General features: G+C 38.2%; 1 protein-coding gene across 3 annotated transcripts; it reads left to right on the forward strand.

Moving 5' to 3' along the window:
- Positions 1-901: 901 nt before the first annotated feature.
- Positions 902-14,344, forward strand: LOC117414064 (KH domain-containing, RNA-binding, signal transduction-associated protein 1-like). 3 transcript variants are annotated; one of them, XR_009308821.1, is made up of 11 exons: positions 904-1,227; positions 4,692-4,816; positions 5,773-5,889; positions 6,292-6,438; positions 7,564-7,706; positions 7,957-8,164; positions 8,385-8,452; positions 8,814-8,872; positions 9,329-9,521; positions 11,637-11,692; positions 13,021-14,344. XR_009308821.1 is itself a non-coding variant. In XM_058999439.1 (9 exons), exons 1-9 carry the CDS (start codon positions 1,134-1,136, stop codon positions 9,424-9,426), a joined length of 1,056 nt encoding a protein of 351 aa, XP_058855422.1. In that variant the 5' UTR covers positions 902-1,133; the 3' UTR covers positions 9,427-10,581. The 3 variants fall into 3 exon arrangements, 2 of the variants coding, with proteins under 2 accessions (XP_058855422.1, XP_033879613.1); XM_058999439.1 differs by lacking the exons at positions 11,637-11,692; positions 13,021-14,344 and having other exon boundaries at positions 902-1,227; positions 7,567-7,706; positions 9,329-10,581; XM_034023722.3 differs by lacking the exons at positions 11,637-11,692; positions 13,021-14,344 and having other exon boundaries at positions 9,329-10,581.
- The last annotated feature ends 271 nt before the right edge of the window (positions 14,345-14,615 follow it).

Here is a 14,615-nt window from a genome sequence, read left to right on the forward strand (position 1 = left end):
ATTTTGCATATTGCCATGCTGTAGCGGAAGGGGAGGTTACAGAGATGTACAAAGCGTTCCTCCCACACTCTGACTTCAATGGGATTTATGCCAATTCCTCCATGTCAAGACGGACCCTGCGATGTTTGATGATTTGCACAAAAGAAAAACTACCTTCCGCAAAAACCACGTTTTTATACGAATCAGTGTCACTTACAACTGCCATTTGAAGATGGGTTTAACTCCGTTTGAAATTATGACGTCTCTGCTGTTTAAATATATATATATATATATATATATATATATATATATATATATATATCTTCTAAATCACACACCCTTCAGTACCTTAGTGCCATCTATCGGGCAGGTTGTGTAATACCCTTTCATTGCACCAGCTACTGAGCAACACAGTTATATATATATAGAGAGAGAGAGAGAGAGAGAGAGAGAGAGAGAGAGAGAGAGAGAGAGAGATAGAATGACTTCACTGCGATAAAACTAAACGATTACTTAAACAAGAACAACAACAAAATAAACATATTGTTGATTATCAATTTCCTTAAGATAAACCGTCATCTGCCAATACTGCAACACTAATGCCGCCAGAATGTTATTTAAACATATCATTTTTTACTAATCCATTAATTTATGTGTTTGCCAATAGTGTACGAGGGATTGATTATAGTTTCACAACCGGTCTTTCTTTACCAATGGCATTTTGATACATTGTTCAAGAAAATGCTACATATATTTCATATATTTTAATTCTCGTTGATATGACGTATCTTTATTTTTTGCAATACGGAGATACAATTGTATAGTTTAATATTTTGTCCTGTGCCTTTAAGAAATAAGAAACGAGGGCGGGGCGCCCACCCGTTTGACACTAACTTGTGACCTCATATCCGCTCTGTCTCTTCTTTCTCATCAGTCGTAAGCTTTTTGTTCTCACTCGGATTCCATTTCCAGACAGCAAGGACGGACGGAAGGAAGGAGAGAGGGAGACATTACCAACCGACAACAGCTTATTAACTACGACAGAGCTTTCCCCAGGAGAAGCCCACCTTGTAACGAATCGAAAACCTTGACAAGAGTCGAGAAATACGTTCTTAACAGTTTTTCAAGAGTTTGTATTCAAAAACAAACACAAAATGGAGCCCGAAAGCAAATACTTGCCAGAGCTGCTGGCGGAGAAAGATAGCTTGGACTCGTCTTTTACTCACGCGATGAAACTCATATCTGCAGGTAAGCTTGTTCTCTCAAAAGGGTTCCGTCTTAACGTTGTTTAAATCTGTATTTGGTTAATGGTTGGTGCGTTTTAATGCATAGGCGGCGCCGAATCAACTATGGAAGAAAGTGAGACCGAGGCGTCTGCACAAAGGGATGCGCCGACTTACGAGGCCCGACTTTATCGTATATTTGTTCTTTACCTTCTTTCCTCGGTCCAGACTTCTGGTAATAAGTATGGTTCAGCTACATAATTCGGTACTGTTATCCTTACATTTTACAAGTGTTTGTTTTTTTTATCAAAAGGCGATGGAATAACCGCGTTTTTGTTTATCTGCTTCAAACTTTCACAAAGCGAAACTGCAACGTGAACGAAACGCAAAAATGCCAGAACTTTCTGAATGTAAAGCGAATGCCTCTTCGTGTGTCCAAACACCAGCAACATCTCTAAACAATTTAAATTTAAAAGACCGTTTTGAGAAATATATATATCGTCTAAAAATAGATATTAGACGGCGTTTCAGTTTAGCCACGAGGCTTGAATGGCGGCTGCGTGTACCACGTTGTACGAATGGCTTAGTTGCACTCAAACGTGTTTTTTAATTTAGATTTTTTTTAGTTTACCTTCCGAAATAGTATATTGGAACAAGTAAACTACAGACCAAGCTTGCACAATACATTTCAGATTACTTTTTATATAATTAAGTTCTGAATTTTTATTTCCTTTAATGTAATAAATTAATCGACATGTGTGAAATGCACGAATAAGGAGAAACCGTGGTTATCGTGTAATACGCCAAATAAGAGCTGATATGTCACTTTACTACTATATATGCAACAATTAAACGATTTGCATCGACAATTAAGTCTCTTAATAATCTAATAGTCGCGGTTGCAGTAGATCTATCTGTATAGTTTAGGGAAATTGTATGCATTATTGTTGCATAAACAAGCCAGTCATATTTTTCGTCTACTATGACAAATGAATGTACTTTTTATTATAAAGGTCGTGAATAAGAGTTACGGAGTCGTTTGTTGCGCATTAGACTATCGGTTCATTGCACGCTCGGGCGGGCTGGCGAATTAGCATGTTCAAAGTCTCTTACTGTACTGTAACTGCGGATTGGTAAATCGAGTGTGGGCTCTAAGCCTTTATTTTTGGAGGAGGTTCTTAATTTTATTGCAAATTAACTTTAGCATTTTGTGTATGCATATCTCGCATTGTGAAACGGCTCGCCCACGTACCACCTGCTTTTATTTTCATTTTGTAAGCAGTTTTCACACGCTCACTGCAGCACTCCACGGGCAAGGTTGTATGATCGTACTGCTCTGCTGGTATATTGCCTGAGTGGGAAGCAAACGACTTTGAGATTAGAGTTGATTCTGGTTGCCGTCCAACCATTCAAACAAAGGGGAATGCATATTACGATTCTGTTGTGTGCTTTTTATTTTCTTGAGATTCATGCGAGTGGCCATTGTGTACAGAATCTAGTCCTCTTGCCAGCAGTGGTGCAGTAGCTGTCCGCTGTGTTGGTAAACTTTGGTTAAGTACAGTCAATGTCTTGTGCTCACTTTATGTAAACGTGGCATCCACAGACTGGCGGGGGTACACTTATTTATTTGCAGCATTTTTAGAACTAGACTATTGTTTTAAATGTTACCTCCTATCCACAACTCTTGCTGAATCAAAAATCTTAAAACCTTTCATTTAACATAGGTGATCTGTTTCTTGTAGAGAGAGAAATTGGCTTTTGAAAGTATACATTTCCTCTGTACTTTTATGTTGGCGGAAGCTTGACAATTGGCCAGAACATAAAATCTTGCATCTGTTTCAAATTAAACGAACAAGCCTCCTGCAGTGAAAGTGTCACTCTACTGTTGTAAATATAGTTTAATGCTTTCCAACAAACTGTTCATATTGTTGGGAGATCCGATACTGTTGAAAAGATTATCAGTATTGCTGTGTACGAAACAGCAGACCCCATCTGATGCATGCAGTTGGCAGGTCAGCTTGCAACCACTGACCACAAAGCAATGTGCCACCCTGCTAATAAATGGGTAATTGGGAGCCTAAAATATAAGGGGAGGTGGTATAAGATCTGGATAATTGCAGAATGCTCAGGTGTAGCTATTTTAAAATAAGTACTTTATCCACTCCAGGTTCTGCTTAAGATGTTAAATTAAATTACAAATCCCTGCACCTTCTCCCTCTTAAATTTGCTAACTGCTGGGTTTTGAAGAGTCTTAACGGCACCAAATGCAGCCTCCAAGATGCTGGCTTTTGTAGCAGTCTGTATGTGCGCTGCAGTTGGTAAAGAGCTCTGTTGGTGTAAACCCCTCCCCTGCTGGGCCTGTTCAGATTTTTTTTGTTGCTGGAGATTCAACTTTCCCTTTTGTCAGTGCTGGAGTTACAGCCATCTTAGTGACTGCTGTGAGGTCCTTTTTGATTTTTAGCAATCCGAATGCATTGCTTTTTTTTTTTTTTTTTTTTTTTTTCTGCATCCGAGTGGAAAGTCTAAAAAACATCAATTAAATAAACTTTCCACCTTGTGACTGCAAGACCAGATTCGACAAGCTTGCCACAGACAATTTTAATGAAACTGCTGTTATGAGATGCCAGTTTAGCGCTGGTTGTAGATCATTTGAATTGCCTCCCTTGTTACGACTTGTGCATATTTATCAGTATTTGTGCATGACTTCAATCGCCATACATTACTGAACCTCAACTGCAGGCTGCAGCAGTGAGTGGAAAATAAGTTCAGGGCATGAGATTATGAATCGGTATGGGTAATGTGCCTGGTGGATGCTGAGTGTAAAGGTGGGTCAAAGCCATCCTCCTGGATTTAAAATTTCATTCTTTTGGGCAGATGTTTACAGGCTCTTTTTTGAGACCAGTATCTTTCAGTTTCCAGGTCTTGTATCCCTATTGGATTTCACTCTGTCATTTGAAAAATGCCATTGTGACAATCTGGATTAGTGTTTTTTATTCTCCCTTGCATTTGATAAAAACCTAATGTTACGTCTGGCTTTCAAACTCTGAAATAAAGTAAGCCTAAATAACTAGTCAAATGCTATTTTGCATGCTGTTGTGCTTATTTCTCAGTAGCAGATTTTGCTCCTGCATTGGGATGCCTGCGGCTTTGTTTTTGTTTGTTTATAACTGTTCAGTTGTTGCAGAAGAGTAACCTTGTTTAATGGATGTCAGTCCTGCATCTTGCTGAGCAATGCTCATATTTTGATGCTTGATTTATTAGTAGTGTACCAGGTTTGATTTGTAGGACTGTCCTTGTTACTGTTCTGCAAGTCAACAGCTGCATTTAGTGCTGGAAGCTTTTAAGACCCAAATTTATTCCAAGAAGGAATTCCAATCTGGGTGTCGAACAGTGTTATTGCGTTTTTAAGTTCACTATCTTGCTTGAATGCGTGGTATTGGTAATGGCATTTACGCAGTGAAGCTGATGCATGCGTTTCTTTTTCTCTAGAAATTGACAGGATTCAAAAAGGGGAGCCAAAGAAAGAGGAAGAAGACTCCTATCTGGACCTTTTTGCACACAAGAACCTCAAACTGAAAGAGAGGGTCCTTATTCCAGTAAAACTATACCCAAAGGTGAGCAGAACCGAACTTGTTAAATCATGTGCAAGAAATCCTCTCATCCCAGCAAAGGATCTTCCACCCTGTGTGTGGAACGTCATCCTTCATAATAAAAAAAAAACCAAAAAAAAAAACCGAAATCTACAGAGCCTGCATATTGTGATCCCACATGAGTCTGCTTAGACTGGAGTAATGCCTTATTTTAAAACAAACCTGAAAGGTAGTTTTTGTTTTGTTTGTGCTGGCTGGGTACTGAGGTATCTGGTGGTGGTCTCGGGTAAGCAGACCCCTCTTGTACTCCAGTTAAGCAGTTTCACACGTTGTGTTTTTATAGATAGATTATACAGACTTTTGTTTTGCATGAAATCTTAAACAGGTAATTCTCCCAACATCCAGACTTACCTTCTGTGTTCTGTAAGCCTAGTCTGCCTGCTGTTGAGGTCATTGACTGGGAAGGGTCACAGCTGTACAGCAGAGCGGCCAAATGTATTATTTAATGTATTTAATTTAATATAAAAGGACAGCCTTCTTTGAATTGCTGTGATGGAAGGGACTAAGTGTGTACAAATGCTAGAAAAAGGGTTAGGGGCTTAAATGGAAGCCTTGGGTCCTTGCAACTTCCGAGCATCACTATTGACGTGCCTTGAGTCCACTTAATCATCTCATCGATCTGAGCTGCAAATGTGGATGCAATTCTGGAGCGTGCCAAGGATGCAATATCTGCTCAAGTTAAAGACCCAATGAGATCTGTGGTTGTCTCTTTGCTTGCTTTTTGTAGTGCTTGTGATTAACTGTTGCCTTTGTTCTGCCAGAATTAAACTGCAGAATGTATGTGTATAGATATAGAGGCAAGTGGTGGGGGAAGAGTGATAGTGACTCATCCAGTGCTGAAACCAATCTTAAGCTAAATGTACCTTCAGAAACTAAGGGTTTTGGGCTTAAATATTTACATCTTTCATTTCTTTTTGCAGTTTAACTTTGTGGGAAAAATCCTGGGACCCCAAGGAAACACAATCAAGAGACTTCAGGAAGAAACTGGAGCAAAGATTTCAGTTCTTGGGAAAGGATCAATGAGGGACAAAGCAAAGGTATGGCTATCCAATGGCTTATTTTAAAAGTGCCTTCAATGAACAGAACTTTGGACAATACTAATTCAATTGGTATTTAGTATGGGGCCAAAAATATTCAGAAATAACCTGTAGCCAATACATTGAGTAGTGTTTCACCTATACCCCCTTTGACACTTAATGAGCAAATTGATTGGATTTGCTGCTGAAACTGACCTAATCTCTTGGTAATTCTAAGTATTAAATGAGAACTTTTGCTCTGCCTAAAATACTGCAACCCATGTCCACAGCAAAACAATGTAAATGCAATTTGAAGTGTGAATACTTCTATTTTTCATATGTGTCCCACAAACTGATGTGATATTTCAGGTAACTAAGTGTTGGGTACAAAACTAATTGCACTGAAATTCTGTCCTCTTGCAGGAGGAAGGTCTACGAAAAGGTGGTGAACCGAAATACGCCCATTTGAGCATGGAGTTGCATGTATTTCTTGAAGTTTTTGCTCCAGCACCTGAAGCCTATTCACGCATGGCCCATGCGATGGAGGAAGTGAAGAAGTTCTTAATTCCTGTAAGTATTGAAATCTGTAGATGCCTTTTTAGTGTAGTCTATTACCTGAGCTCATCTAATGGGCAAGGGCTCCTCCTAGCACACGGCCCAATCAAAATATAACCCACCCCGACACACAATTTCTTGAATTCAGTCTCACCAATCTGTCTTGCACCCACCATTCCTTTATTGACGACCTGCTTATGTGTTCTCCAATTCCTAAAGGGAGATGTGCAACTGAACTGTTAGAGCTGCAGACTCCCACGCTCGCCCAGTATTTATTTAAGAAAGCATGTTTTAGGTTTGCTTCAGTTTCTTGCAGGAGTAGAAGGTTGTAAAGTACGTCATTAATCTTTTTAGGTTTGGAAGCAAAACTGAGTGCCGCCCCCCTCCATATGTCAAACTAAATCTCTTACTGTACAATGACTATTCCAATTCTAGGGAGGACACAGGCTATCTTCACTTCCTGCTGTGCATTGAATTTGTACAGCCATGTTTAGTCCGCGATCAGCCTTTGTAAAACATGTTGATATCCTAGTTTTAACCTTGATGCAAAAAGCTTGCAGGATATATACATGTTTTTCATGCTAGTATCCTGGCAGTCTTCCATAGTGTTTACATCTGGCTGAATGCTTTCATTTTAAGCTCAAAGCGTTAAGGGATTATTTTCCAGTACCAGATGGGGCTGTCTTGTCTGCAAGAGGAGACGTGTATGAAAAACACGGCTGAATTTGTGCTTACGAACAGCAATATGTACGCTGAGCATATCTTTACTACCTTCCAGTTAACCTTGAAACAAATGGGGGGGGGGGGTATTTGCAGCATGACTAATTGAATGAAATGTTTAATGCAGTGTGTCATCAGATGTTTTTTGCACTGGTAGATAAAGGATGTGCAAGTTTCTTTCAATATTGAAACATACTGTAGCTGTCTAGGGGAGGGAGGCTGGGGTGTAGACTGCACCCTAGTTTGAATTATTGGACTGCAGAGCAGCATTACAAACCATTACTTCTGCTCTCTGAGGGGATAAACCTTTTCTTTACATTGTGGTCCAAAAACAGACAGATTCTATCGTAAAGACTTTTTATATACAGTTCAAAATAAGTCCATAATGAAGGTGCTGCTCTGTTTCTTTCTAATATGAAGCAGGAAATGATGGACGATATCTGCCAGGAGCAGTTCATGGAGATGAGCTACCTGAATGGAGGACAGGAGCCTGGCTCCCGAGGGAGAGGAGGGCCCCCTGGGAGGGGTCGTGGAGCTCCACCCCTACAAGCAGCTGGTGGCAGGTAACATTGGGATTTATTGTTCCCTTAAGCCAACCTTGTATCTAATTGAATTCTTTGCGCCCTAATGTCTCTTGCAATCGTAGTTGCTCTTCACCCACTTGTACAACTGTTTTGTTTGTACTTTATGAACAATAAATTGTAGTTAGTTCCAACACACACTCAAAGTGGCTGGTAAGGATTCTTTTAGATCTTGAAGTGTCTCTCTTGCTGTTGGTTTTATTTACCACTATCTCTGTTTTTTGTTTTCCAGGGGACGTGGCATGCCACCGCGTGGAGGTGCCCCGCGAGGTGGTCCGCCCAGGGGTGGCTCTGTTAGAGGAGGGCCCTCTGGTCGTGGGGGACCCCCAGCCCAATCCCCCAGGGGAGGGGCCCCAGCATCCCGGGCTAGGCCTCCTGCTCCAGGTGTGCAGAGAATGTCTGCCCCTCACCCACCTGCTCCAGAGCCCTACGAAGAATATGTAAGATTTACGAAGATCTATTTGTTATATTCTGTCACTCATTATAAATTGGTACAACAGTGTTGCCTTGAGCTACGAAGCGACTTAGACATATGACTTCTCTAAATAGATATAGATGTTCATATTCTGTTGGTCTAAAAACAAAATCAAATGCAAACTATTTATTTTAGCGCTAAAAGTAATTGTACTTTTTTTTTTTTTTTTTCCCCTCCCATTGTAGGCATATGAAGATAGCTATGCGGAACCAAGTTATGAGACCTATGAGAATTATTACACCCAACCCCAGGCGTAAGTAAAGGCTAATGCCAGTTTTTACAATCCATTTTTGGAGTAATTTACTGAGCAGTATGAATGACAATTGTGCTTTTGCCGCACTTTGGACAATGTAAAATGTCCATTATAATACAACACTTTAAATAGTTTATACTGTAACCTAAGCTTTTTCTGAGATGCCCGAGTGCTTTTATTTGATAACTTTGAAATGCTCTCAGGTTATTCTCTAAGTGCCTGAATACTTTTGTTGCTATGATGGCAGGTGACCTTATTGTAGCTTTTAGTTTCAATTTTGGGGGATGGGTGAACTTTTTTTTTAGCATATCCAGTATTTCATGTTCGTTTTGGAGTAATCATTGAATAATTGTTGTTTTAGGGATACAGAGTATTATGACTACGGGCACGGGGAGGCCCAGGATGCTTACGAACCATATGGTAAGGTGGCTGTCTTGAAAGTTGAACCCTTTTCTGCTTTGCTTTTTAACTTGCTTTTAAACTAACAGAAGTAAATTGAGACTGCATTAAGGGGGTCCAGTTTACATCTCCTGGGTGTTCAAGATCCAGAGCATGTGGTAATTCAATCCCCACCCTTATCTTTATGTAAAACAAAGGTACTATTTTTAGAGGCGGTTGCATGGCTGAAAACCCACGCAACTTATTAATGTTAAGTCTTCAGATGCGTTCATTTTGTTGCGGTTGTACACTGGAGTAGGGGTGGCTTAATGAGACAGGTCAGTTTTCTCTTTTTATGGCTGTAAAAAGCTATTGTAAACTATGAAAGGGGTATTGGAACTGTAAGTGTGCACCTCCTGACTAGCACGCTTAATATTACACAATTGTCTACTTGCTGATTGAGCTGAGCTATTAACTATCCCTGTTTTTGTGTTTTAGGTCAGGATGACTGGAATGGAACAAGAGCATCCATGAAGGCGCCCCCAACCAGGCCAGTGAAGGGTGCTTACAGAGAGCACCCCTATGGTCGATACTGAAAGAGGAAATTTAAAGAGCAGCAATTTGAATAAGAGCATTGCTCACTGATTTCTTCTGTCTCCTGTGGCCACTGTCGCTTTACCTACAGACAAAAGTAATTGTCCATTTGTTTTCTACTCTGTGGACTTTAATCATAAAAAAAAAAACTGCTTATGTATGCATTGAAACGTATTCAAACAATCTTAGCAGTTCGGCAACACAGCTAAACTTCTGTTAGTTTTTTTTTTCATTTTTACACCTTGACAGTTTTGTTAAATTTAAGTACCCTATTAAATAAATAAAATGCTTGAATTAAGAAATCTAGATTGATAAAATGAATGATTTGCTTACGACTGTAGTTTAACATCCTGTAAGTTTGTGAAGGTTATGTTTTTTTTTTTTTAATTTTTTAGATTTTATTTTGTTTTGCTTTTTAAATGAATTCGTGCTTAAAATTGCAGTTGCAGATTCCCATTTAAGCTACATTTCAAAATTCTGTTAATTAAAAAAAGTGAAAAAATATGTACAAAAACATAACCCTTAAACTAATCATTTTCTACTTTAAAATTGAAGTATATAATATAGGCAACTTGGATTACCTAAAAGAATTGCAAGAATCTTTTAATTTTTCCAGCCAATGCTGTCCTAAAGAACTTCATTTTAAATAGTTTCTTAAAAGATGTTAATTTAAAGTTTAGGAATCATATCTTTTTGGATTAAGAGTTTTGAAATATAGTCCCAGTAGACCCTGTTGCGATGTCCTGACTGTTGAGAAATTGTTACCTCAATACTTGAACAAGTTAAAGTAACAGATCACTGCTAATGGTAAAACTTCATACGGCTATGCAGTTGTCAAAAGTACTGATTTTGGCGAGAGTTGGATTAAAAAGCACACGTGAAATCCCTGAATTTGCATTAGTCTGAAGGATTGATACATCCCCACAGGGTCTACAGATGCTTACAAAAAAGGGACACTGCAGCTAAACCCCGAAACTATGTATATACTTTAAACTTCAAATAAGAACTGTATTTTGCCATTAAAGTTGTACTTTCTCCATAAAATGCATAATGTTCCTTGTGTAAGCTTGCCTAAATAGGTAACTAAATATCTGTCCAAAAATGTTTTTGCAGCAGTTTGTCAATAAAGTTTAGTCTTTTTTTTATCAAACTATAAACTTGTTACTTTCTGTTTTTATCGTAAAATAATGTTGTTAAATAACTTTAAATAACAATCAAAGTTAATGGTTCATCAAATCTGAGTTTTTTTGTTTGTTCTAAATCTAAATGCTTTGCATGTAATTTTGAAATCTTTCATTTTAATAAGTGTCAACTTATGAGTAACAGTAAAGGACACTATTTTTCTCCTTTTTTGTTTAAAACAAAAAACAAAAACAAAAAAAGGATCTAGAGGTAAGAACTTCTATGTCCTCCCTATAAAATAAACTCTCATAGTTACCTTTAACAAAGGTTGTGGCCAAAACAAGGCTTCAAATGCAGCAATGCCTGGGTTTGTATTTAAAACAAAAGCCAACCATAACTGAAAATAAACTTGATTGTCTCCTACCAAATGAGAAATATGTATTTTGTAGTCTCTGAAATAACGACTTCAACAACCATTCAAGTCAGCTTGCAGGGCACTTATGTCATTCTTGATGCAAAGAAACGTGGCTGGTTTTAATAAAGAATTATCGCGGGAGAGAAAGGATGAGTAAGCCTAAAGTGCATCACAAAAAAAGGTAACGCTAACCCTAAATCTCCTAATTTAATATCTTTTTATATAAACTGTGGTAGTAAACTGCGTATAAGCTTAAAATCTGTTCAATAAAGTTAAAACAAAAAAAAAACGCAGAATAAAAATCTAGCCATAAAAGTTGTTTCAAAATAAAGTAGTCCTTATGTAATATGGCCCTGTAATGACTGTAATGCAACTCTTGCTAACAAAAAAAGGTAGCTATTAAATGTGTATATATAAAACCAAAAACAATTAGATGTATGTAGACCACTTGAGCTGCTGCTATTTAGTTTTATTTTTTTGCATATTTGTGCCTTAAGTAATTTTAATTAGTCTTCAAATTTAACCATACAGTTAATATTTGCAAGCTTGAGTTGCATGACCTTTTTGCTTTTGTAATTTTAAGCATTGCATGCAAATTATTTGATGTACTTTTGATTTGCTTTTTCTGGGCATTTCAGTTGAAGGGTTGTAAAGTACATATTTCTACTTTTGCAGGAAGTAAAATAACTGTACAGAACTAACCTGAAAGCTGGGATTCCTCCCTCAGACAGGTAGGTAACAAATTACAATAGCCTATAAGGATATGATCCAGTGCTCATAGTTTTGGATGTTGTGCTGCTTGCTGCCTTTTAATGTAACTGCATACATAACAAGCACACTGGGATGTCTTTAGGATATTGGTGTTGTATAGCTGGTTCTTTCCTTTCTGTATGCCCTTTTGTCTGACTAAAGGGATTTTGGGCTGGTTGCTGTTACCTGTTTTACGCAGCAGTGGCGACTCAATTAAAAAAATGTCAGTGGCTTAATCTTCCACTACAAAGGGGATGCTTTCTGCACAATCTGCATGACATTCGCTCTTGCCTCAGTTTCTCTTGGCTGCATTCTGTCTGGAGTGACTTGAAATGCATTGCATTCAATGCCATTAGCAGTGGAGGATAGACTTTTTTTTTATTCTAAATGACCCACCAACAGTCCTCAAATGAGCAGCAAAAACATGCAGCCCATCATAACAACTGTTTTGATTGTAGATTGCAGGTTGATCCAGCAGCAACTCCAGTTGGATATTTGCACTAGACAAGCTCTACTTTCACAGTCTAATCTTGATGGAAATGTCATACTAGTCTCCCATGACTGTGGTGTTCCCCCCCACCCCCCTGTACATGTCTTGCTATAACTGATTGATTGCAGCTGTGGTCCGGCAGCATTGCAGTGAATGCTAAAACATTTAAACCTGCTGAGCTTGGCTTTCTGAAAGTTCAATACAGAATGATCAGGGTGACGGGAAGGATGACATTTTGCATAGGAGTAGCGTCCAGCTGCTTGATTTTAAAATGGGTTCAGATTTGTTTTAGATCGCAGCTAGCTCGATCCAAAAATAGAAAGCATTAGCCCGTTGCCAATAGTTGAATTGGCTATCCACGTTTTGATAATCCTTTTTACAGTTTGTGTGGAATGTGTGTGTTCTTAATTGACTCCTCAATTGTAGTATGGTATTGAAAAAAGGCATAATTGCATGTGAAATGCGCCCCAAACTTAAAGCCCACATTGTTTAGTTGCAAACACATGGATTAAAATAGACCATTTCACAATGCAGCTTGAATGCCCAGAAAATGGTAATACAAATTCTGGGTAGTGATAGACCAACTGAAGCATGTCAATATTTACAGTATTGATCTTTATTAGGGGGACGGAGAAACACTAGATGTCTTGACTTTCACGGAGGCATAAATAGTTTGCCAAAAATATAATGTACTTGCAATTCTGCCATACAGACTACATTGCGATGCAGACTTTTTACTTTAATTAAATGCAATGGCAAACTGTTTTAAGATAATAAAAAAAAAAAAATGTAATTTTGACCCTGTAACTATTCCTCTAGGATTTCTGAGCCTAAAAAAAAGACATCCTGTGAAATCCCAGCCAAGGAAGAAAGGTGGATTGAACCTGAAAACAGATCTTGGGTACTAGACTGTCCTGGATGTGAAAATCGAGGATATGCACATGGCAGGAGTGAAGCAAAGATTTTTTTTTTTTTTAATTATTTATTTAAGTGATTACAGAAATGCCAGATATTACATTTAGAGGAATTTGTTACGATTGTTTCTCAAAGGTATGAAAGCTGCTTATTGCAAGATTTGGGCAGACTAAAGCCATCTGGATAGATTAGAAAGGCTGGGCTATTAAACCACAACTCTGTTTTTTAAAGTAGGTTTACCCATGGTGCAGCCCTGTGTCCAAGGTTTAAATTTGGACTTTTTTTGTGTTTTTGTGGCAGTATTTCTTGAGTGTCTGCTAAGAAATAATAAAATTAATCAATCGTGTTGTATATTTGGCAGCCCAAACAATGCATTTTGAATAATTAAGGGCTGATCCTTAAACTAGCCTATTAAAGTGACTGCTGTAGTGAGTCCTTAGTGGGTTAATGTTTTCATGACCATTAAATGATTTACAGTCTGCTTGCTGTTATTGTTGTGAAGCAGGAATGATCTGCATTTTCACACCAAGATGTTTTTTGCACAGTATCTGTGCTTGGGTGGTGTTTGTGCTGCATCAGCACTGAACTGCCACAGTGATGAACAATACATAATCCATTGTTTGGGCTGTAATTGTTTTGGAGAACATGGCATCTACATATCCATGGTTGTTGTGTTGATGAGTCTTTTGAATCTTAACCTGCCATAATAAACGAGAGCTGCTCATTGCTTCAGATTTAATGAGCATTAGCTGCCACAGAAGCTACATTTAAACAATTGGAAGGTTGCTTCAAAGGGTAATAAGTGTAAATGTAATGAAACATTTGATAAATCCCAAAAGCAGTGAACAGAATTCCATTAACATCTAGAACAAGTTTCCTTCATCCCAGTTAATGCAAATGTAATATGGGACTTCACTGCATGAGGGGATATGCTGAAATGTATTAAAAGCAGACTGCACTAAACCTTGCTGTTGTGCAATGCAAATTGAGACAAATTGGAGGCCAGAAGCACTTGTCATGGTACATGTGGTTGCTGAACTGCCCTAAATGCGATAATGTAAGGGTTTCATTGACCTTTTGGCTTTTTACAAGAGATTCAGTCTGCAACAGTAAGCATTTTAACATCAGTGTGTGTGATATATGGGGTGGGGTGCTGATTCACTTGTATGTACTGTAATATGATAACTTTGTTTTTTTTTTATTCTAAATAAATTCTATATCAAATCCACATGGTTTTCAATTTATTGGGTGGAACAAAATATAAACCTGGCTATTGAAATGGGATTTTGCCAGCTGTCTTCACTGTTGGAGGTATTCGCTTGCAAACTCCAGGGCATTAAAAATCTACTGTGTTAATTGTATTCAGCCAGACTGATATAAATGGCTATTTTAGAAAATTGAAGTCTGTTCAGATAAATTGTCTGAAGGTTTTCAAATTGAGTGTCACATTTCTGAGGGGGTGCAGACAATGTGATAAAATATCTTGGTATCCAATAATA

This window comes from Acipenser ruthenus, chromosome 25, assembly GCF_902713425.1.
Source record: "Acipenser ruthenus chromosome 25, fAciRut3.2 maternal haplotype, whole genome shotgun sequence".
NCBI lineage: Eukaryota > Metazoa > Chordata > Actinopteri > Acipenseriformes > Acipenseridae > Acipenser > Acipenser ruthenus.